Below are 25057 nucleotides of genomic sequence, written 5' to 3' on the forward strand. Positions count from 1 at the left end.
AACAGAAAGTTACAGTAAGAGCCCACTTCAGCCTTGTTCTGGCCTCTAACTGTCTAGCGGGCCAGCCTAGGAGAGACAATCCCGTTTACTGACTGGTTGAGTGAGGGACTGACTAAAGAACCCAGCAAGGACGCAAGGACTGTCTCTTGTTTACGTAGACGACATTTTTAAAGACTACTCAGACCACCACTTGCCCAGCAACACTACCACAGCATCTCTTCCGGAGAATTGGCCTATCAGCCTCGCCCAGCGTCACTACCACATTCATGAGGTCTACCCAGGGTGGTTTTTAATGTCCCTCACTGCTGCAGGCGGCAGTGGGGACATCCATGTGTTACATAATAACTATAAGTCTTTCTCTTCATCTGTTTTCTTTCTGTCTCACTCTACCATCTCTCTCCATCCACCTGTCTCACTGTTCTTTGTCTGTCTCTCTCTCTCTCTCTCTCTCTCTTTCTCTCTCTCTCAGGCAGAGAGCTGTAGGAAGGCCCTGACGTCCCAAGACACCAAAAATGCCTGTTGCATCAGCCAGCTCTGACTCAGGTGAGCCAGCCGCCTCCGTCCTTTCTCTTCCTCTCCTTCTCCCTGTGTCCCTCCGTCTCTTCCCTCGCTGGAGCCAAGCGTGTCCTTGAAGGAAAGAGGCTCGGGTCATTGAAGGAGGCTCTTCGGGCCGTCCCTCGCAGATACGCGAATGAAGCTGCAAATCCAGCTGGTTTTCAGTTTGTTGCGGTTGTGATGTCACGTACGGCCGTCTGTTCAGCACAGAGTCTGCCTGGCGTTTGTCTATGTTACCATAGCAACACACACACACACAGCCCTGAGACAGCAAAGCGGTTGTGATGTCACAAGATCTTTAGGGTTTACTGAGTTACCAGCCCGCGAGCCCCCCACCATACCTGCCGTCCCTCCCCCGCGTCACTGCAGTGTTTAGCGGGAGGATGACCGGTGGGCTATGGTGCTGCATCGTAAACCTCGTGACATCCTGGCACCCAGCCAGGGGCACGCGGGGCTTTAGCTTTAGCTTCAGCCAGGTTTAGCTTTAGCTTCAGCTCTCCAGATTTAGTTTTAGCTTTAGTCTGCCAGGTTTAGCCTTAGCTTTAGCTTTCCAGGTTTAGCTTTAGTTTTAGCTTTAGTTCTCCAGATTTAGCCCTAGCTTTAGCTCGCCAAGTTTAGCCTTCACTTTAGCTTTAGCTCACCAGGTTTAGCTTTAGCTTCAGATCTCGAGGTTTAGCCCTCACTTTATCTTTAGCTCTCCAGGTTTAGCTTTAGTTTTTGCTTTAGTTCTCCAGGTTTAGCTTTAGTCTGCCATGTGTATCTTCAGCTTTAGCTAACCAGGTTTAGCTTTAGCTCATCACATTTAGCTTTAGCTCCTCAGGTTTAGCCTTAGGTTTAGCATTACCTTGCCAGATTGCTCTGACTCAAAAAGACGGCGGAGCCAAGTTAGCCATGTGATTGGTCAGGGGTATGCTGCCATAAACCTAATCCACGTTTAGGTCCAGCAGACGTTTATTAGACTTTGGGAAAATCTTCATAAAACATACTTTGTACGTTTACACTGGGGGCCCTGAGGAGCCTGATTCACTTCATCAGAAAGAAACCTCAGATTTAGGTTCCCAGGAGCTTTAACAGCTCGTTCTGTAGATTTGGGCCTGGTTAGCTTATTGGAGACAGGACAGCCAATCAGAAAAGGACTATTTACATATCAGTATTAAAGGGCCAGTGACAACAGAAGATAAAGGAGGTTGGAAAATCCACTCAGATATTCTGAATGGTTTTCAGTGAAGGAAACACCAAAGCCAGGGTAGAATCGGCCCTTTAAGGTCCAGTTGAGGCTCAGATGTTTTCCCGGAAAACCGGAATTCCGATTGCATCCACAGGCACAGCGCATACCCCCGTTCATGCCCCCATTCATGCATATATGCAGCCTTTTCATCTTCCCTGTCCACGGGCCACACTCGTCAGAGGCTTGGAGGAGAACGTACAGCGCCGCATGACCATATGGACGGCCAGTTTGTTAGGCGCTTGCTTAGTGAAAGGAGGGAGACGCCTGCTGTGAGCCTCTCAACACAACACGAATCCCAGCGGGGTCTGAGGGCACGTGATACTGCCACCAATCCTCTAAGGTCTGAAATGCGTTCTCATGGATTCCTCATCAGGGGCTTCTGACCAGCTTCATACATCACAGTTCTGTGGGTGGAATTAACACACACTGAGTGCTTCTGCCACTTAATTAAAAACACCTTCCCTTTTCTTCCACTCGTTGGCCACTTACCTTGTGCCTTCGCAAGCTGGCCAATTTGATAGAAACACCTGCCTTGTGCTTCCACTCACTGGCCACTTTATTAGAAACCCCTACCTTGTGCTTTTACAAGCTGGCCACTTTATTAGAAACCACTACCTTCTTGTGCTTTCACAAACTGGCCCTACCTTCTTGTGCTTTCACAAGCTTGCCACTTTATTAGAAACCCCTACCTTGTGCTTTTACAAGCTGGCCACTTTATTAGAAACCCCTACCTTGTGCTTTTACAAGCTGGCCACTTTATTAGAAACACCTACCTTGTGCTTTCACAAGCTGGACACTCATTCAGGTGGTGGAGCATTTGCAGCATGGGAGTGTGTGTGTGTGTGTGTGTGTGGTTCTGGTATGAGTGTTGGCACAGTTATGCTCACGCAGGTTAATACACAAGTATGTGTCACTGCTGGGTGGGTCCAGAGAGTGGGTCCACCATCCAACAATCCTGTGAGGGTCCTGACCTTTGAAGAACAGGGTGAAAGGAGGCTATTAAAGCGCGCAGAGAAACAGGCTACAGTCTGGAATCTGGTGTTAATGTTGTGGCTGTTCAGCTCTCTGATTTACTTGAGCAGCGCTGCCACCGAGACTCCCGGAGGATTGGACCAGCCTGAGAGGAAAGGACAAGTGATGTTAAACACAGCTTAGATGAGCCAGCGTAACTACCGCTCTGCCCCTAATGCGGTACCGCGAGCAGAGAGATGGAGCGCTTAACTCAGATTTACATTCACTCCAAGAGAGGCAGCGAGAGAGGCAGCGAGAGCGAGCGCCACTCAATTTGCTTTATCTTGACAGGCTCAAGTGGGGTCAGATGCCCTATAAGACATGAGAAACGTCACCGCGCTTAAAAAAGAGCGAAAGGAGCGCAAGAGGGACGAAAACCACGAACGGTTAGATCTGAAGGAAAGAGGGAGGGACGAGTGGGTAGAGAGGAGACACCACCGGCTTATCCCTGGGTAACAGCTCTGTCAGACTGGGCGTTCTGGCCTGGCATGAGTGTTAAACTTGTCTAACTGAAGGACGACAGAAAGACTAAGACGAGGAGACGTAGGGAGAGACATCTCTCCCTCCCACCTCATTCCTCTTTCTTGACACCTTCAAAAAAACGTCCATCAGAGCACGGCCTTGCACTTCATCGGAACCCGCTAACTTTCTGTACCTCCACCCACTGTCGCCGCTCACTCACTTTAGCCTCGTTTCCACTGCAGGGCCAAATGGTTACTAAGGACAAGCCTAGCAGCTGGGGTGCTAGGACGAGTCCAGTGGTGGGGCCGTGCTAACTTTGTCGCAAATCTTTGGGTCCAGCGTTGCTGGATGAGCCCAGTAGTGGGGCCGTGCTAACACTACGGTTGCGATGTTGGATTAGCCCGGTAGCCTGGATAGGATAATGCCACGGAAGTGATGCTGGACAAGCCCAGTAACCAGGCCATGGTAATGCCGCAGTGCCGATGTTGGACGAGCCTAGTAGCTAACGTGCTAATGCAGTGGTAGCAATGTTGGACGAGCCCAGTAGTGGGGCTGTGCTAACGCTACGGTTGCGATGTTGGACGAGCCCGGTTGACAGTATATGGCAATGCTGCTGTAGCGATGCTAGAAAGGCCTGGTATGATGTTATCCGAGCTTAGTAGCTGGTGTGCTGACACCATGGTAACATACTTGGACAAGCACAGTAGCTGGCGTGCTAACGTCATGATAGTGATGTTGGACGACCCTGGTACTGTAACTATGCTAACCCCACAGTAGCGATGTTGGATGAGGCTCAAGTGAAGCGGACAAGTAAAATTTGAACATGATCCGATCACCAGAAACGCTGTTAATGTCAGGCGTAAACAGCCTATAAACGGAACAGGTTCTAGGTACCTGGCCTTTCCAGCTTGATGATCCTACAACTTTCCTCTATCCGAAGCACAAATTTGCCTGCATGATCTCTTTCCTCAGAGGGCGAATGACTCAACCAGCTCCGAGCAGGGTTACATGGAAAGAATTTTATTTTTATTTTTTCTTCAAAAAATAAAAGATTCCTCATTCCTGTTGGCTGTCTTTGAAGTCTCGTCTGCACGCCGGCAGATCAGACGCCTTGGAGTAAGCAGTGTTATCTTCAGTTTGGGTTTGGGATCGAAGGTTCATTCAAAAACCTGGGCTACGTTCACATTACCAGGCTAGAGTTTTTCAGGGCTGTGTGGACATGTCGAATCCGATTTTCTAATCTGATCCAAACCACATAGTTTTTTCCCCATCTGTTGTCAGAGTGTAACATCCCCAATCCATGAGCTCCCACAGCGCCCCCACCCTGTAGCTCTCTTGAATGCGCATGGGGGAACGAATTTGCTCATTTGGTCGTGTTTGTAGATAGACCCAGAACAGAAATCTGACACATCAGACACATACATTTGAGATACCGCCCAGATTTTTAAATATAGCGGTATTCGGTATGCAGTGTTGGCGCTATACCGCTCAATTTCAGACAGCCAAATCCAATCTGAGCAAAAAATTGATTGATAAGGCTTGTAATGTGAACGTGGCCTTGGAGCCTTTAAATGTTGGAGAACGGAAGAACAACATTAAAGGAACGGCCATTCGGCAATTGGTCCAGAGACCTTCCTTTATTTGATGGGCCTAGTAGCAAGCATGCTAATGCTGCGGTAGTGATGTTGGACGAGCCTTGTAGTGGGACTGTGCTAACGCCGCGGTAGCATTGCTGGCCGAGCCCAGTAGCTGCCGTTCTAACGTCGTGGTAGTGATGTTGGGCAAGCCCGGTAGTGGGGTCATGCTACCTTGTGGTACTGATGTTGGACGAGCCTTGTAGTGGGGTCATGCTAACCCTGCAGTAGCACTGCTGAATGAGGCCTGATCACCACTTGTATTGAATGTGGACGAGATTCGGAATTGATTGCTGATGCTTCTAATGTGAACATAGCCCTGGATCCTTCAAACGTTCTTCAAATGTTAGAACAAAGTTTTTGGCAACAAAGAAACAACGTCAGCAAACAAGGGCAGGACGAGCGATTGCCATTTGGTATGTCGGTCCAGGCTGTGACGATAACAAGACCTTGGGCATCTTCGTTGCCTTGGATTAAGATCACGCTCCCCTTCTCTCTTGTTTTTCTCCTCTGGAAGGAATCAAGGCCTGTGAACAGCTCCCCTCCCTTTGCTCTTTGCTCTCAGGGGAGTCATTACACTACAAGTCTTCCTCTCTCTCTCTCTTTCTTTCTTTCTCTGTCTCTCTCTCTCTTTCTGTCTGGCTCTCAGCTGTGCCAGGATCCTTCTGGGATGTTGACACAGGCACTGAGGAAGAGATGGCTCGGGAAGCTAGAACTGGACAAGCATAATAAAGAGAGAGATGGAGGGAGAGAGAGCGAGAGAAGGGTGTGGTTGAGTTGGGTTTTAAGAACCTGAGGAGCCTCGTCCACCCTCGGCCCGTCATGTAGTACGGCGTCTACTGTCATACGCTGCTTACCGTCATACGTTGTTTCTAGAGGAGATTGGAGATTAAGAGAGTGAGGGAGAATAGGGAGGCTGGGAGGGGAGGGGGCTGTCTGCTAGCTAGCGCTGACGTCAAGGAGGTGGAAAAAGGGAGGAACGGAACGGGACGAAGAGAGTAAGCGAGCAAGCGAGAGAGAGAAAGAGAGGCAGAGCGGGAGACGGAGGGGAGCGGAGCCGGAGACGGAGCATGGCTGGGAGTCTCTTTAACAGGCTGTCTCTGGAGGAGGCCGAGTCACTCAACTCTCTGGAGAGTCCAGGAGGTGAGAGAAAGAGAGAGAAAGAGAGAGAGAGAGAGAGAGAGAGAGAGAGAGTGAATTTGAGTGTGGAGGCGGGGCCTATCTGTTTCTTGTCGACAGTTGGGATTCAGTTGATCTTAATTGAGCTTTGTATTGATGATCATTACAGTTATAGTTAGTATACAGTGGTATTGAGTTCAGGAGGTTGTTGGTTCATTCCCCAGGGATGCCACAGTGTATATATATATATATATATACATACAGTCATGGTGGTAATCTAACTAAACTCTCAGAACATCATTTAAACATCATCATAGACTGGGGTTTCTTCTGCCACTGCTGGTAGATCAGTATGACCGTAAGCTTCCACACACCTGCGGATTCAGCTACTTCCTTCACACTATGGTCTTTGGCCATGCCAAATGCAGCCACTCCGTTTAGCCAATCATTAACCTCTGCTTTTCGACGCTTTTTCCACACATCCAACGAGACACTCACTGCACTGTAATGAACTTTTCTCAATGTCTGAGTTCTGTCACTGACCACACACGTATTCATAGCCTGATCCCTATATCCCCATGGATAACTACCTTGCAGCCACTAACCCTGAAAAAAACAACAAAAAACAAGCAAAAAATATACAGATGTATTTCTTAATGTATTCAGCATGTATTTCAATACTATTTACCATAAAAATATATTGATTTTAGGGATTTCATGAGAACCAATACTGCAATACCAGAATTCTAAAACGTGACTGTACTGATGTTATCCAAAAGAACCAAAAATATCACAACCCTGATAATCATGGGGCAGCCTAATAAGGAGAAAGCAGAAAGAAGGTAACCTTAACAACACGTTGGAATGTTGTCAGGAGTCGGATGATCGGGGATCACTAATCAAGCAGTTTGACACAGCATTCGGAATGAAAGGAGGAAACACCTCAAAAGGATCTAAGCACCTTAACGACAGACATACAGCTTTTCACCAAAATACTTAGAACCTGAAATGTTTACATTATTGTTTGTGGTTTATTTAGAAAAATGCACACGTTTTTAAGTCTTGGCTCATGCAAATTGTGAAGTGGACATTGTGAATAACCAATAGGTGAGCTCTCTCCAGCACCAAACAGGAAGCAGCAAAGCGGTTACAGGAACATCTCTAGCTTGTATTATATTAAATTTAATAATAAAATGTAATATAATATTTAAATATAATAAAATGATAGAATGCAATACAAATGATAAAATATAACAATAAAATAAAAATAATAAAGTAATACAATGTAACAAAACAAAATTAAAAAACAATAATTAATCTAAAAGTATGAAATATTACAATATATTATATTTCAAGAACATATAATACAAAAATAATATAATAAAAATATAGAAAAATATAGTAATATCTAATAATATAATAAAAAAAAAAAGTAAAATAAAAGTAATAAAATATAGGAAAAATAAAACAACAAAATATAACTGACAAAAAATATATATATATAATGTAATGCAATAAAAAATATTATATAATAAAATGTAGTACAAATACAATAAATGGAAATATTTTAAAAGGAATCTAGTTACAGTCTTGCAAATGGTAACCCTGCAAGACCCCCAGTCTATGTCAAATCATCTGTGAGTAATGACAGATTGCCTTTAGATGTGAGAGAGTGTTGGACCTATCTAGACACCTTTGTTTACTCTAGAGTTTATAAACCCGCAAAAAGATCCACTGATGGAATCACAGCCCTGTGGGAGGATCACTGCTGAATGAAGTATGGGCAGTGTGAGCAAACGAATCGACACCGGCCAAACCACAGCATGCATAATGAAGCATCGACTACGTGTCACCTGCTTCATTGGGGGACGAACGTCGTGTGGATATTTAACGAGGCTGCTGAATAATGGATAAGTGTTTACTCCACCATAAGTCTCTGAGCACCTGTGTGCGCTCCTGAGTGTGTGAGTGACAGACTGCCGTTGTCAACACGTCGGATCGCAGCGTATGCACGAGCGGCTGACTAATCGCTGTTATTAGCATTGTCGCAGTTCAGTGTAAAAAGCCGTGAGGTGCAACTTATTCAGACAGCAGGGACAGAAAAGAGACGCTAGACCTTGTGTGTCTTTGACGGTTAGCCTTCTTTGTTCCGTTAATCAAGGAGGGATCTGAACCCACGACCTTTTGGTGCGCCCTGCTTTCAACAGCTCTTCAAATATTGCTTTGAAATGTTGCCAAGGTTCTGCAGATCATGTCTCTTATGGAATCACATGAAACCGCCCCCAAAGTGTAGTGTTGTTAATGGTTAACGGTGCCAGTGGAGCTAGGTGCGGCCTTAGCCACCATGGAGGCCAGCGTGGGGTTACGTCAGTGCAGGGTGTGTGATGTACGTGTACGGTGGTTGTAGTGCATTGTAGAGTCCACATAGAACTGGTGGCACTGAGTAAGCTTCAACAATGGCAGTGGGGCTAGGTGCGGCCTTAGCCACCAGGGAGGCCAGTAGGGAGTTACATCAGTGCAGGGTGTGCCGTGTGTACGGTGATTGAAGTGCTTGGAGTCCAAATGGACCTGGTGGCACTGAGCTGCATTTACCGTGGCAGTGGGGCTAGGTGCAGCCTTAGCCACCAGGGAGGCCAGCGTGGGGTTACGTCAGTGCAGGGTGTGTGACGTACGTGTACGGTGGTTGTAGTGCGTTGTAGAGTCCACATAGAACTGGTGGCACTGAGTAAGCTTCAACAATGGCAGTGGGGCTAGGTGAGGCCTAAGACACCAGGGAGGCCAGTGTGGTTATTCAGTGGAGTGCACTTGGAAGGGGCGAGTCTGGGTGCCAGACCTCACTGAAAGTGTTGTGGGCTTAGCAATTCAGGAAAAAAGGTGCCGACTTAATGACCCCTTTGAGGAGCTTGCGATGTAATGGGTGGTTGCATACTAGATGGGATCCAGCAAGTCATCCAGGGCCCAAATGCTGTTTTAGGTGTGTTTGAAGGGATGGAACCCTTCCTTGTCGTGGAGAACCCTGTCATATCACTTGATTTGCCTAACCACACAAGGCAAGATGGCAATGATTGGCCATGCCAATCATCAAGTAATGGAAGGGGTTGAAGAGTGAGGTAGTTCACTCCTCAGGTGAAGTTCAGAAGAGCTTGTGGGACAGACCTCCGGCTAGCGCTGGCTGTAACTCATTGGCCGGTATTGTCGTAGTCCCTCTGGCTAGTAGCTTATTGATGGTATGCTTGTTCAGGATGTGCTATGAAGGATAATGACTTGACAAACTTCAGCTTTAACGAAGCCACAGACTAAAATATGAACAGTGGGATCTTTGGAGGCCTGTTTTAACCTCTAGGCTAATTCCTATTGATGTTTACGTACGGGGTTGTGGTGGTCTGTGGCTTAAATGTATAGTCCTCAAGCTAGAACAGTCTGGTGGGCTTCTTTTAGACTCTTTCTTGAATGAGCACATCTGCTCAGTGCATTGTGAGTAAATAGTAGTCTAACGTGACAACTCTCTACATCCCCTGGCATTACGGGGGACGTTCTAATAACACGTCTGTTGATCACGTATTGAATTATGCTGACGAGTAGCGTTAGCTCAGCGTACATCAGAGCCTGGCTCTGTGGTTGTTTTTGAAGATAGTGAAGCCCCACCACACGTCATATCCGTCGTAGAGGAACCTGGTCCAAAGGTCTGCACAGAGCCCTCACCTCAATCCCCAGTGAACACCACCTCCCGGGATGGGCCTTCTCGTCCAGCGTCAGAGCCTGGCCTCACAAATTCCTGCAGACACACTCCACAGCATCTTGTGGAAAGCATACAGCCACACACTAATATAGTTGAAATTGTCAGGTGTCCACATACTTTTGGCCGTAACTGCCCTTGGTTTCGCGTGACTTTCCTCTGCACACTGTCCTTTCGGGTAAATGTCACTCGGTCTCACCGGGAAGTTGCCCTCCAAACCCCCTCCACAATACGTCCAGACCTCGCTGTCTCCATGGAGATATAATAGTGGGCTAATCTCCTCACTGTATTAATTACGGGCTTAGGCACGGCTGATCTACGCTGTGATTCCAGTGGGTTGTTCATGGCCCGTCTGCAGCATCAGCGCCAGTTCCTCTGACACACTTCCAGATAATCGCGTCTGCACTTCAGTGTGTCCACAATTGGGGAAGTAAAAAGGCCGGTCGTGTCCTGTTGTTTCTGCACTCGCTGTCCATTCTATCAGCTCCACTGACCATATAGGAGCTGTGTAGTTCCATAAGTCCAGACTGTATCCTGACTGACCACCACAGAGCAAATGTGGTGGACCTTGAGGGAACCCTGCCTTGAGGTCTCTTCAGCCATGTCCCTGTAGACTAACACACCGTCTCCCTCGCCATTCTAAGGCTAGCAACCTTGCTCTAACAGTTTGGGGGGGTGGGGGTGGTTCGCGGATCAGCACTGCAGTGGCACTAGCTGAGTTCCAAGGCCTAGGCTGCAGCCCAGCTGCGAAGTGAAGGACAGGCCCAGAAATGCAGCCCACGTTTGGACAGATTTGGAGGACGTGACTGATACATCCTTTCCTCTAGGCCCTTGGTTACCCACAGTTCTCTGCACCATGCGGCCTGGGTAGCCTGTTCCATAGGTTTGATCAACAGGCTGCGATAGATGCTTTCACACATACCTCGTCTGGTCCGGACGTAGGTGCGAAACTACGGAGTGTTCAGAACCGAGGAGGAGGCTAACGCTAATGTGATCAGACTGCAGAGCTGAATGGTCAGGTGTGTCAGTCAGACTGGACTGCTGAAAACAGTCCAATCAAAGTAAATCAGATTAGAATTAGAACTTAGTCTGATTAGAAGACTTTAGCTATGTTGTGGGGTAGAGTTGTCTGTATTATTTATACAAACGCACAGATCAGATCGAATCGGATCGGATTCGGCTGAAAGTCAGCATTAAGGGACTCAGATCGGATCAAAGGTTAATAAAACGTCCCTAGTTATAACAGTGCTGGTGTTTTTGTCTTGTTAACGCTGGCAGCGTTTCAGTCCGAGTGCCATTACTGCGCAATGTTAGCCCTCCTAGAACGTCTCTCAGCCAATCACATTGCACATTGCCTTTTATATCACTGGCTTTTATTTTTCTTAGCTTTGTCCCCCACACAGATCTCCCACAAACCCATCTGTCCCACAAACACCTCAACCCTGCCATGTTTTCCTGTGTTCTAGAGGTCCCCTCAGCCACGTCCCTGTAGACCAGTGCACTGCCTCCCTCACCAAACAACAGCCCAGCCTTAGCAACCATGCTAATGCTAGCAACCTTGCTCTGACAGTCCACAGAGACTTGTTTTTCCCCCCGTTTGTTTTCCTGGAAAACCCTTCTGCTCGAGTTTTGCTCCCAGAAGCCTCCTTTTAGGAATCTAAGACACTTTGGCAAGAACCAAACTGTGACGTTCTAGACGACTGGGTCAGAACTTCTCCAAAACATCAGGCAGGCCCTGTGGGGTGTTCCTGGTATGCAATGGTCAGTTTGAGTGAACTAGCAACAGACAGGGTCATGGGCACCCATTGATGCTCATGGAGGCCCCGCCCACCACACAATTGGTGGAGTCCGTACCTCGAATGGTCAGATCTGCTGTGGAGGCAGGTGGTACTAATGTTATGGCTGATCGGTGAGTGGGAGTTATTAGGCCCAGTGTGTTTGTTCTGGCTGGTTGGAGTTCTGCCTTCTAGTGTGTGTGTGTGTGTGTGTGTGTGTGTGTGTGTGTTCATTAGTGCAATGGAATGTTAATACCTTTCTTGCTCTCTACCTCCTTTTAAGTCTGGATTACGTGACGTGTGTGTGTGTGTGTGTGCGTGTGTGTGTGTGCGTGTGTGTATAAGGCCTTTTCTTGAGTTCCCTGTGATCTTGTTAATCACCTGCCTGAATTTAGCAGTAGTGAGAAGCTGGAGAGCTGGGGGCCTCAGCCTTATTATACTATATGGACAAAAGTATTGGGACGCCTGCTCATTCATTGTTTCTTCTGAAACCAGGGTTATTAAAAAGAGTTGATCCTGCTTTTGTTGGAGTAACTGTCTCTACTGTCCAGGAAAAAAGGCTTTCTACTTGATTTTGGAGGAGCATTGCTGTGAGGATCTGATTGCGTCCAGCGATAACAAGAGCAGTAGTGAGGTCAGGATGTTGTATGTTGGATCACCACCCCATCTCATGAACCGACTTGCACGCCGTTTATTCGAGCCATACAAGGACATTAGTAGCTTGTATTCCAACGCAAGACAAACTGCAGCTGGTGTGTCGGTTCCGGCCCGTCCTGCAGGCCAAAAATTTGAGAGACTTGAGCAGAGTGTGGTTTCGAGTTGCTCAGCGGTCGAATGCGCTACCTTTATGGCCCCAAGCCATGCCACTTTGCCATCAGCAGCCGGAGTCAGAGAGAGCACAACTGGCCGTTTTCTCTCTCCGGGTGGGTAGATGGCGCTCTTAAGCGATGCTGGCCATCACAGGCATCTGTTAGCTGGTGCATTCTCCCCCAAAACCCCAGCATCAGATCTCCTCAAACTCAGCTGGCAAAACAGCTGCCGAACATCAGTATATGGCAGACACGTCCATCTGAGCCATTCTTAATGCTTTCGGCAATTTGATCCCCGGCAGCATCCAGTCCAACATCATCTGCTGTGATACCGGGTATCGGCTCAGCGCCGTCTCTACTCCCCCGGCCCTTCCTTCTGCATTAGCATTTCTAATATTGAGCACTAGGTTTGTGCAAAGGCGCTAAGTGCCCGTTTCACTCCGTTTTAACTGGATTAGCTGGAATCGCCTTCTGGATTTTCTCCTCGGTTTTTCTGGAGGGGAACGAGGGTCCCGAGTGGCAAAGATTTAAACCTAAGCCAGAGTCTGGTCGCTTCGGACCGTGTCCAGCAGCAATGCCTGAGGCGAGGCCGGCCCAAACCTCACTGCAGGCTTGCTATCTGTTTGACACTTCCAGTTATGATATCAGGAGAGGCGTTCTGGACCTCGTGGGCTGATTTGTATGCTGGGCGACGGCGAGTATGATACGCTTTCATGCCCGTGCCAGTGTGGCTGAAGTGGTTAGGGTGTTGGAAAGACGGGCGTTTGTGGGGGTTTTCGCTTGGATGTGTAAATGGAAGCCGTGCTTTCAGTCTGCCTGTTCTCTGACCGGCCGTTACGCTCTCTTTGTGTGTCCATCCTCAGCGATGCACAGCGTGCTGGACACCCTGAGTGACAGCACCAGCTCCACCACGGCCAACGACTTGGACCTCATCTTCCTGAAGGGCATCATGGAGAGTCCAGTGGTGAGTCATGTGCATTCATACACACACACACACAACTGTATACATACTGAATCTTAATTTTTATTTATTTCATTTTAATGTTGTTTTGTGACAAATAAATTGCCTCCCAGGACAAAAATTTATTCATATAATTATTATTATTATTATTTAATTATATAATAATAATAATAATATAACAACAATAATAATGTTAACATTTATTTTGTATTATTTATTTTTGTTTTGTTTTATAATGAACCTTGCTATGCCATGCAAAGTATATTACAAATCCATGTCCATTTTTATTTTATTTAATTACAATCTTGCTTTATTATGGAAAGTAAATGTTTATTTTATTTTGTTTTATTTTTTTCTATTTTTATTGTATTTTATTTTAAACCTTGCTGTACCCTGCAAACGCAAAATCAATTTAATTCAATTTTATTTGAATTTATTATAGTTAAAGCCTTGATTTATTATGCAAAGGCCATTTTATTTTATTTTATCTTAATTTAATTTACGCAATGTATTTATTTGAATGTAATTTATTTTATTTTAAGCTAAACTATTACTGTATCTTGCAATGGCTTTAGTTTAGTTTAATTTAAACTTTACTCAGTCTGTCAGTCAGTGCTGAGAGTGACCCACCACCCAAATTCTACCTGTGGAGTCCTGACCATTGAAGAATAGGGTGAAAGAAGGCCAACAGGTGGACTACACAGCGCTTCTCTATGAGAAGTGGAGCTGATGAAATGGACAGTCTGTGTAGAAGCAAAGGAGGTGGTGTTAATGAAGTGGCCGGTCAGTGTATACAATTAACCTTAGATTACATGTCCATGTGTAGCACGTTTGCGCTCTCGTAAGGAGCTAAATACACACACATGTACTGTACACAAGCAGGCAGTACATCTGTCTAATAAAGGCAGTGTGTGCTGTGCTGGGGTTTGAGCTTCTTTGTGACGGAGATGTCAGGGAAGACAGGGACAGAGAGACAGTGCTCTTTCATGAGTGACGGCTCGGCTGGGACATGTCTTTCTGTTCTGCGCCGCTTCGGTGCAAATGCTTTCCTTTATAGAGAGGAAGATAAGACGAGGACAGAGCGCTACGGCACAGCTGCAGGAGCAGTTCCGAATCATGGAAACGCCAGATGGAGAAGTTAAACAGTGGCACAGTTGGCTAGCTTTAGCTACCTTTAGCATTATCGCTAGCTGTTGCTGTACAGAACTTGGTTTTGCCTCCTTAGGACAAAGCTAGTTCTTGTTGCTAAAGTTAGCTAACATTAGCTGCCACTTTTGCGAAATGTTGCCATACAGAACTTGGTTTTGTTGCCTCGGTAATAAGCTAGCTCCTGTAGATAAAGTTAGCTAACGTTGGCTGCTATTAAAATTAACGCTAGCTGTTGCCATACAAGATTTGGTCTTGTTGTTGTCAAACAGCACTTTTTGTTGCCTCAGCAGTAAGCTAGAGCTCCTGTAGCTAAAGTTAGCTAACATTAGCTGCCACTTTTGCGAAATGTTGCCATACAGAACTTGGTTTTGTTGCCTCAGTAAAAGGCTAGCCCCATTAGATAAAGTTAGCCAACACTGGCTACTGTTTACATGAATGCTAGCTCTACAGAACTTGGTTTTGCCTCCTCAGGACAAAGCTAGTTCTTGTAGCTAAATTTAGCTAACATTAGTTGCCACTTTTGCTTACTGTTGCCATACAAAACTGTAGTAAGCAAATGCTCATGTAGCTAAAGTTAGCTAACATTAGCTGCCACTTTTGCGAAATGTTGCCATACAGAACTTGTGTTTGTTGCCTCGGTAATAAGCTAGCTCCTGTAGATAAAGTTAGCTAACGTTGGCTGCTATTAAAATTAACGCTAGCTGTGGCCATACAAGATTTGGTCTTGTTGTTGTCAAACAGCACTTTTTGTTGCCTCAGCAGTAAGCTAGAGCTCCTGTAGCTAAAGTTAGCTAACATTAGCTGCCACTTTTGCTAAATGTTGCCATACAGAACTTGGTTTTGTTGCCTCAGTAAAAGGCTAGCCCCATTAGATAAAGTTAGCCAACACTGGCTACTGTTTACATGAATGCTAGCTCTAAATTTAGCTAACATTAGTTGCCACTTTTGCTTACTGTTGCCATACAAAACTGTAGTAAGCAAATGCTCATGTAGCTAAAGTTAGCTAACATTAGCTGCCACTTTTGCTAAATGTTGCCAAAGGATTTGGTTTTGTTGCCTCAGTAGTAAGCTATTCGCTTTTTGTCGCTAAACAGCACCTTTTGTTGCCTCATTAGTAATCTAGAGCTCCTGTAGCTAACGTTAGCTAGCGGTATTTAGCACTATTTTTGCTATATGCTATGCAGAACTGGTTTTGTTGCCTCAAGTTATCCAGCATTGGCTGCCATTAACATTAATGCTTGTTGTTCCCAAACAGCACTTTTCGTTACCTCGGCCGTAAGCTCCTGTAGCTCCTGTAGCTAAAGCTAGCTAACATTAGCTGCCATTAACATGAACGTGAGGAAGCAAAATCCAGGGAATTGAGCGGGTAAATATTCAGGGTTGATTACTGTAACTTCTCCATTGAGGCTGAAAAAGATTTTGTGGCAAATCCAGAGAGAGCGCTGGATTTTAATTAGGGCCATGTCACACACACACACACACACACACACACACACACACACACACACACACAGTCCTTTATTTCTGTTGTGTTTCTCTGTGTCTTTCTCTCATTCTGTATGCTTTGCTTTTCCTTCACCTCCACCGACTGATTTGTTTTGTGATGTGTTGCTTAGGCATGTGTGTGTATGTGTGTGTGTGTATGTGTGTGTGTGTGTACGCAATCTTCTCTCTAAACAGACTAAGCATGTACATCAATACGCACATCAGCCAGTTTACAGATGCACAGAATACAAAACACACACACACACACACACATAAACACAAAGTGTAAAACCTCAGATCTGCCAAAAGCTGCCTTTATGACGACGGACACTATAGCCTTGTATAGGCTGGCTCCACAAGACCTCTGAAGGAGTCTTGGTATGGTATCCGCTTCCTTCCTTTGGTAGCTTGTCCTTTCTTGGACCTCTTTTGGTAGGTACTGACCACTGCCTACCAGAAAAAACCCTCAAAACCTCCATGTTTTGGAGATAACCCGGTGGTCTAGCCCTCACAGTTCTCACAGGTTCCCTGTCAAAGTCTGTCAAAAATTCTTAGATTCTAGGCTTAGCTTAGGCCCATTTTTCCTGCTTTATCACCTTCAAGAACTGACCGTTCACTTGCTGCCCAATAGATCGAACCCTAATAAATGGTATGCGGTTGACCTGTCAGTGGTGTTAATGTTATGGCTGATCTAGATAGACGGTTAGATCGATTTTTGGCACATGACGTAAACCTACAAGTACCTCCGAGGCCACTTACAAGCGGTGACAAGCGTCAGTTTTCACAAATGGACAGTTTAATTAGAAAGGTTTTATGATGACTGTTGAAATAGTCCTTCCTAAATGTTTGTCAGTCTCCAGCAAAGGGTTAAAAAATGTTGTACCCTTAGAAACACTGGCCTTCAGTAAAGGGTTACCTTTTCTTTTTGTTTTTTGACATGCTGCACCTGTCACAGTATGTTCATATCTTTGATATAAATAACCCGTCAGCTGAAAGGTCAGGGAACGATCTGGAGCGTCCATCCACCTCGAGACGCCTTGCTCCCTGCAGGCAAGCTCACACTCGTTCTTACACACAGCGAGGTACTCTGAGCAAATGATGCACTTTAACACGAATCCAGACCCGGGGGTCCCACCCTTGAGCCGTGGCAGTGAGAAACAGCCCAGCTGACTTTAGATCAGTCCTTAAGGTCACCTCCTCTCTTTCCCCCTGTGGTTCTGAAGCTGACACCAGCAAAACACATCACACTGCCTGCCAGAGCAGAGACAGAAATATCACTCACCAAAACCCCGGAGACACAACAGGAAGGCGACAGTCTTTTCTTCACAGTCTTGTTTAGAGATACACTGCCTGCCTGGTAGTGTTTAAGGACATGTTGTCTTCTTTTACAATTTTCCAGCTGTTACTATTAATTAAGCTGGAAAAAAAGAAGAAGCAGTCAGGGGAAGGTCTCAAAACAATAGAAAAGATCAGATCTAAGTGCAGCCTTCCAGAGTGGTCAGGTGGAGGTCTCAGAACAAGCAAGGTGGTGTTTAGGATCAGTTGCAGTCAGGGGTAGATCTTGGAACACAAAAGGTGGTCATCAGGGACAACTGCACTCAGGTGGGGATCTCAAAACAAATGAGGTGGTCATCAGGGCCAATTGCAGAAAGATGAAGGTGTCAAAACAAAGGAGGTGGTCACCAGGGCCAATTGCAACCAGCAGAGGTCTCAAAACAAATTGGGGCGGTCAACAGGGCCAATTGTAGACTGGCGGAAGTCTCAGAGGAAAAGAAGTGGTCATCAGTGACACAGTAAAGGGGAGGTCTCCGAACACAAGGTGGTCATTAGGAACAGTCATAGTCAAGGGGAGGTCTCGGAACAAGTGAAATGATTCTTAGGATCAATAAGAGTCAGGTGGAGATCTCAAAACAAGAGAGGTGGTGCTCTGGCTCAATCTCAAAACAAATGAGGTGGCCATCAGGGCAAATTGCAGACAGATGAAGGTGTCAAAAAAAGAAGGTGGTTATGAGGGCCAATTGCAGACAGGTGGAGGTCTTAAAACAAAGGAGGTGGTCATCAGGGCCAATTGCAGACAGGTGGAGATGTGAACACAAAAGAAGGTGGTCATCAGGGGCAATTGCAACCAGGTGGAGGTCTCAAATCTAAGTGATCTCACATCTAATCTTAAAGTCACCTCCTCTCTTTCCCCCTGTGGTTCTGAAGCTGACACCAGCAAAACACATCACACTGCCTGCCAGAGCAGAGACAGAAATATCACTCACCAAAACCCCGGAGACACAACAGGAAGGCGACAGTCTTTTCTTCACAGTCTTGTTTAGAGATACACTGCCTGCCTGGTAGTGTTTAAGGACATGTTGTCTTCTTTTACAATTTTCCAGCTGTTACTATTAATTAAGCTGGAAAAAAAGAAGAAGCAAAGTCATGCTTAGGACCAACCGCAGTCAGGGGAAGGTCTCAAAACAATAGAAAAGATCAGATCTAAGTGCAGCTTTCCAGAGTGGTCAGGTGGAGGTCTCAGAACAAGCAAGGTGGTGTTTAGGATCAGTTGCAGTCAGGGGTAGGTCTTGGAACAGTCTTAGTCAAGGGGAGGTCTCGGAACAAGTGAAGTGATTCTTAGGATCAATAAGAGTCAGGTGGAGATCTCAAAACAAGAGAGGTGGTGCTCTGGCTTAATCTCAAAACAAATGAGGTGGTCATCAGGGCAAATTGCAGACAGATGAAGGTGTCAGAAAAAGAAGGTGGTCATGAGGGCCAATTGCAGACAGGTGGAGGTCTTAAAACAAAGGAGGTGGTCATCAGGGCCAATTGCAGACAGGTGGAGGTCTCAGAGGAAAAGTAGTGGTCATCAGGGACAGTCACAGTAAAGGGGAGGTCTCAGAACACAAGAGGTGGTCATTAGGGCCAGTCAAAGTCAAGGGGTGGTTTCTGAACAAGGGAGGTGATGCTTAGGATCAATAAGAGTCAGGTGGAGATCTCAGAACAAGCAAGGTAGTGTTCTGGCTCAATTGCAGTCAGGGGTAAGTCTCAAAACACAAAAGGTGCTCATCAGGGGCATGCAGACAAGTGGAGGTCTCTAAGGACAAGCAGTGGTCATCAGGGACAGTCACAGTCAATGGGAGGTCTCAGAACAAAAGAGGTGGTGCTTAGGATCAGTTGCAGCCAGGGGTAAGTCTTGGAACACAAAAGGTGGTTATCAGGGCCAATTGCAGACAGGTGAAGACGTGAACACAAAAGAAGGTGGTCATCAGGGGCAAATGCAACCAGGTAGAGGTCTCAAATCGAAGTGGGGTGGTCAACAGGGCAAATTGCAGACTGGCAGAGGTCTCAGAGGAAAAGTAGTTGTCATCAGGGACAGTCACAGTAAAGGGGAGGTCTCAGAACACAAGAGGTGGTCATTAGGGCCAATCAAAGTCAAGGGGTGGTCTCTGAACAAGTGAAGTAATGCTTAGGATCAATAAGAGTCAGATGGAGATCTTAGAACAAGCAAGGTAGTGTTCTGACTTAATCGCAGTCAGGGGTAAGTCTCAGAACACAACAGGTGGTCATCAGAGCCAGTCACAGTCAAGGGGAAGTCTCCGAACACAAAAGGTGGTCATCAGGCGCAATTGCGGACAGGTGCAGGTCTCAGAAGAAAAGCCATATCTGATTTGGAAGCCACTCTTCCAGTTTACGGGATTTGTACAGGAGCTTCCAGAATTGGGGCCAGGTGGTCAACAGGAGGGTTGTAGTCATTACAGGTCGTTAGAGACGTAGGAGAGGGCTGACTGTTCAGTAGATCTCTGAGACATCCAGGTAATGACGTAAGAAGATGACATGCCAATGTACACAACTCTGAATTTCAGCATGACCATTGCAGGGGTTGATGATGCACTTTTGAAGCAATTTTGAAGCAGGGATGAAAAATGGATGCAGGTTGTAATATTGATGTTTCAGCGCCAGAAACACACAGCGCTTCTCTTTCGCTTGTTCTTTTTCTCTCTCTAGCCAGTTTTGCCTCGGGCTAGCTCGCTGTTTAGGCCGCTGTGGGTTGTGATTTGAACCTGTTCATGGAGCTGGGGCTCGTACTGGGGAGCTTTGGTGTGGTGGTTGAGGAAGCGTAGGTGCAATATGGCAAATTTCAGAGTGCATTATCGTGCCTGAATGTGTGGACCAGAACAAATCCAGTATATTGGACTAGTACCACCTAAAAGCCTAAAGATTCAATGCTGATTTGAGGCTCTATAAACATTTAAACTTGTTAAATATTTAATTACTGAAAACTAACTATTGCATTAATTAGACTAGCTGAAAAAAAGAGCACACACTGCTGTAATAGAGTATAATAGATTTGATGGAACAAGATGTGCATTTATTGAATTATGTTCCTCTATATTGGTCCTGTTCTAATTTTTAATTCATATAATTCAATAACTATCCACAACAAAACCGGATATTTTACAGAGGCACGCAGATGTTTTTGCTATATATATATATATAAAATGTACTACTTAAATTTAGAATCCGTAATTTCCTGACTTGCATAGTACCCTACGCAGGAAGCAATGTGTAATTTGGGATTAAACCTGTGTTTTCTTCTTCCTTCTTTGTGGTGTTTTGCTCTTTACATGAGGTACTGTTGCCCAGTTTCAGGACTAATTAATTTTAAGGCCAAATACCCAATCCCTGTTCAGGGAGAAAGTACCATTAACTATCAACCCACCCCTGAGAGAGTGAGGCCAATCGGGCTCACTCTGACTCCGGCTGCTGATGGCAAGCAGCATGACCCGGGATTCGAACCAGCAATACTTAGGTCAAAGAGGCAGCGACTGCCGTAGTCCACTGGAGAAAATTTCCTTTTTTAAAAAATATCCAGATGCATGTGGACAGGGCCGTAGATTCTTCTACTGATTGGTCCCTTAATTGTCCGTTAGTCACATCCCAACCAAATGAGACAAAGGTTAAGCTGTTTGGGCAAAATCGGCTACCACCACCATGCTTAACAGTTGGTACAATGTTCTTGGGGTTGTACCCCTGACCCCCTAAACAAACCTCTGGTCCTGGTGGTCAAACAACTCATCTGGATGGGGTGTGATTAACGGACAATTAAAAGACCAATCAGGATAAGAAACCTGTAGAAGAAAGACATGATGAACGTAAGGAAGTAAGGGTGCATCTTGTTCTTGTGTGTTTGTGAAACAGGCTCACGAGCGGTTTGAGGAGCCAAAGCTGGAGGCGGTGAGGGACAACAACGTGGAGCTGGTGCAGGACATCCTGAAAGACCTCACGCCCCTCACCCACCAGAGCCAGACCGCACAGGAACTCGCTTGCATACTCCGAGAGCCACACTTCCAGGTACACACACACACACACACACACACACACACACACACTTGGGGCCCACTGTCAAAACCCATACACACATCCCTGTTTTAAACCCAACCCAATGTAAGTGCCCATGCTCTTTTCTCAGTCGCTACTGGAAACACACGACTCTGTGGCCTCCAAAAGCTATGAGACTCCGCCCCCCAGCCCCTGTGCCTTCATGGACCCTGCCCTTAACAACCAGCCCGTCCCTCCTGATGCGGTCAGGATGGTCGGCATCCGCAAAGTCTCTGGAGAACACTTGGTAATACCTGCACTCTTTTTAAATTACCCTTCAGTACTACGATCAGTATGTACTATTGGCTATGTAAGAGTGACGTACAGGCATTATAAGTTGTTTATGACCACAAGCTGCTTACAACATCAGATTGTTTTTCTGGCATGATGGTTCTTCAAGTTATGTAGTCTTTGTAGAAGGTCATTCTTTTAATATAACCCACATACAAGTGATATACTGGCGTTATAAGCTGGCACGATGTCTTATGACTGTTTATATAGGGTGAGTGAGCAGCGTATAGCAATGTTCCAGCCTTGAGAACGTGATGCTTTCCATCATATGTAATTTGTCTTCATGTCAGTTAAGTGTTGTATATAGTAGGAGTGACATTAGGGTGTTATAACAGTCTATGACCACTTACCCAGCTCCTCTCGCTGCCTCCTCTGCACTTTTCAGGGCGTCACGTTCCGCGTGGAAGGGGGCGAACTGGTAATCGCGAGGATCCTTCACGGAGGGATGATCGACCAGCAGGGCCTCCTGCACGTAGGCGACGTCATCAAGGAGGTGAACGGCAAGGAGGTGGGAAATGACCCCAAAGTGCTGCAGGACATGTTGAAGGAGGCCAGCGGCAGCGTAGTGCTCAAAATCCTCCCCAGCTACCAGGAGCCGCACACACCCCGGCAGGTCAGCAGTACTCTGTGTCTCTATGTCTTATCACCACACATACACACACACTGTGGTTCATTCTGATTGGTGCTCCCAAAGCTTTTTTCAGTTGTAACAAGGTCACATAGTAAAACGTGTTTGGTTGTCATTCGTCGTAAAAAAACCTGTTGATGCGACCGCTTCAAGGTGTGCCTCAGCACATAAACGGTCCCTTGCCGCTGGGGTGTGAGCTGGCTAGCTCGGCTGTTGGCTAGCTCAGCTGTTTAAATTGTTATTTTTGGTGCCAAAGCGATTGCAAGACTGCCAGCTTTGGACTCTCTACAGCACAGCATACTGGGACATTTGGCCAAGTCTTGGCATGGCCTGCCCTGGAGGGAAGCCCGTAAGAACATCCAGCTTGGTCTGGTTGAAGGAGATTTTTTGGAACTGTGTCCCTCCCTCTGGAATAGAAATGAAGCCTCAGTTTCGAGGAATGATTCAGCAAGAACTCAAATGTACCCAGTTTTCCCCTCAGCCTAAATGTGGTTCATCACCCAAGATGTGTTTGATATTCATAATTTCTTTCGTTTTGCACCGGAGCCGCATTCAAAATGTGGTTCATGGCTAAAAACAATAGAGCTTTTCAATTGTGTCTTATAGCAGAGACGGGGACAGGAGTTTTTTCCCCACACCACCAAGCAGGGCGGCATTGGTTGGGGGACAAGACCAGACAACCGTAATCACCATTAGTGTTGGACACTACATGATATTTGGCCTCCTCCTTTAACTCATCTGTGCAGTGATACAGTGACCCTGGCCTCACCTCAGAGATTCAAGACTTGACTCTGGCCTCACCTCAGAGATTCAGGACTTGACCAGGACCCACACTGTAGAGATTCAAGAATTGACTCTAGCCTACACCACAGAGGTTCAGGACTTGACTCTGGCCTACACCTCAGAGATTCAGGACTTGACTCTAGCCTACACCTCAGAGATTCAGGACTTGACTCTGGCCTACACCTCAGAGATTCAGGACTTGACTCTAGCCTACACCTCAGAGATTCAGGACTTGACTCTAGCCTACACCTTAGAGATTCGGGACTTGACTCTAGCCTTCACCTTAGAGATTCAGGACTTGTCCAGGACCCACACCTTAGAGATTCAAGACTTGACTCTGGCCTACACCCTAGAGATTCAGGACTTGACTCTGGCCTACACTTTAGAGATTCAGGACTTGACTCTGGCCTACACTTTAGAGATTCAGGACTTGACTCTGGCCTACACTTTAGAGATTCAGGACTTGACTCTGGCCTTCACCTCAGAGATTCAGGACTTGACTCTGGCCTACACTTTAGAGATTCAGGACTTGACTCTGGCCTACACCTCAGAGATTCAGGACTTTGCTCTAGCCTACACCTCAGAGGTTCAGGTTTTGACTCTAGCCTTCACCTTAGAGATTCAGGACTTGACTCTGGCCTACACCATAGAGATTCAGGACTTGACTGGGACTTATACCTTAGAGATTCAGGACTTATAATTTAGGCCACATCTGTGGCTCTTCTACCTGTCAGTGTATGTGGTCTGTAGGTTTGCACAGCTACAGGTGGTGCTGAGGAAAAGAGTAATATGTAGTGTCTTCCCTCCAGCTGTAGGGGCATGAGTGCACTATGTTTCACTGTATGTGGATGGGTGACAAATTGCAGGGAAAGCCCGATAAGTGAGTGGAGGAGTATAATGAGAGCAGATGCATCCAGGCAGGTGGACTGCATGATACAATTACCCCATTAACATCCTGCAATGCTCTGTATGGTGCATTAAAAATGGTGGGCAAGTTCAGCAGACCTCAACTCTGGATCAAGATGTCAGGAGGAAAAGGGCTTTCGAAAAGGGGGCATTATTGAGGCATAAATGGCATGGGCTTCGGTCAACTGGCCAGAGACAACAGTGACCTCTGCATGCAGATCTGAGGGGAGGACATCAGGGAAGACCACAGGTTGAGGTGGAAAGCACACACTCAGCGAGTATGATGTTCGTGCATTAGTTCAATATGGAAGAACAGCTGTTCCTCAGGTAACTGAGAATGCCAGGACGTGATGAGACTTAGCAAGTACAGTCCGTCCAGAGCAAAAACCTCATTACAGAGAGGAACCCGAGAGGTCAGCAGTGTGAAAACCACAGCAGTGTTCTACAGAGATGAGGGGAAAATGTGGTCGGGTCAGACAAGTCACCCTTTACTGTGTTCTCCACCAGTGGGCAGGCCTGAAGGCTTGACTCCTCGAGTATTCCCTTTCTGTAGAAGGAAATGACGAAGACCAAGCCATCCAGACTGATCACCTTCATCCTATAATGCATTCCTGTTCTGATGGGTCTCTTCCATGATGACAGTACGCCCACCCCTCTGGCCTTCAGACACACCAGACCTAGCTGAGCACCTGTGGGAGGTTTTGGACAGATGTGTTAGACCGTGTCCTCCAACACCTTCACCAGAATATCGACTGAGGGAATATCTCTCGAAAGAACACTCCACTAAAGCCAGGCTGGTGTCCTGTTGTGGTCCAATGTACTTCAACCATGTACTTTATGTTTGATACAGGCTATATGTCTAAATGTTTGTGGACATCCTTTCTGATGAATGCATTCAGCTACTTTAAGTTGCTGACATATGTGCAAATGCACAAACTGTGTTCTCTGGAATGATGCACAGTGCTCGATCCGAGGCTTTTGGGATGAGTTGGGGATGATGAGGTGGGGTGGTGATCATCACCCAACATCCTGACCTCACTAATGCTGAGTGCAATCAGCGATGCTTCTCCAAAATCTAGTAAAAAAAAGCCTTCTTCTCTGGACAGTAGAGACAGTTAGTCCATGAACTATTTTTAATACCCTTGATTTTAGAAGAAACAATGA

At 46.3% G+C, this 25057-nt stretch overlaps 1 protein-coding gene across 4 annotated transcripts in view; it reads left to right on the forward strand.

The window, feature by feature from the left end:
* mpp2b (MAGUK p55 scaffold protein 2b) overlaps nucleotides 1–25057 on the forward strand; it is a 50872-nt gene that overhangs the window by 16830 nt on the left and 8985 nt on the right. For 2 of the 4 annotated variants that reach the window (XM_072667190.1, XM_072667191.1), the window contains exons 1-5: nucleotides 5907–6033; nucleotides 13193–13293; nucleotides 21106–21258; nucleotides 21377–21532; nucleotides 21962–22189. In XM_072667190.1, coding sequence (XP_072523291.1) covers nucleotides 5961–6033; nucleotides 13193–13293; nucleotides 21106–21258; nucleotides 21377–21532; nucleotides 21962–22189 — 711 coding nt within the window. In that variant the 5' untranslated portion in view covers nucleotides 5907–5960. Of the gene's footprint in view, nucleotides 1–469; nucleotides 544–5906; nucleotides 6034–13192; nucleotides 13294–21105; nucleotides 21259–21376; nucleotides 21533–21961; nucleotides 22190–25057 lie in introns of those variants that run through there. The other 2 variants (XM_072667192.1, XM_072667193.1) reach the window with 2 other exon arrangements.

Source organism: Salminus brasiliensis, chromosome 22, assembly GCF_030463535.1.
Source record: "Salminus brasiliensis chromosome 22, fSalBra1.hap2, whole genome shotgun sequence".
In the NCBI taxonomy this organism is placed as follows: domain Eukaryota; kingdom Metazoa; phylum Chordata; class Actinopteri; order Characiformes; family Bryconidae; genus Salminus; species Salminus brasiliensis.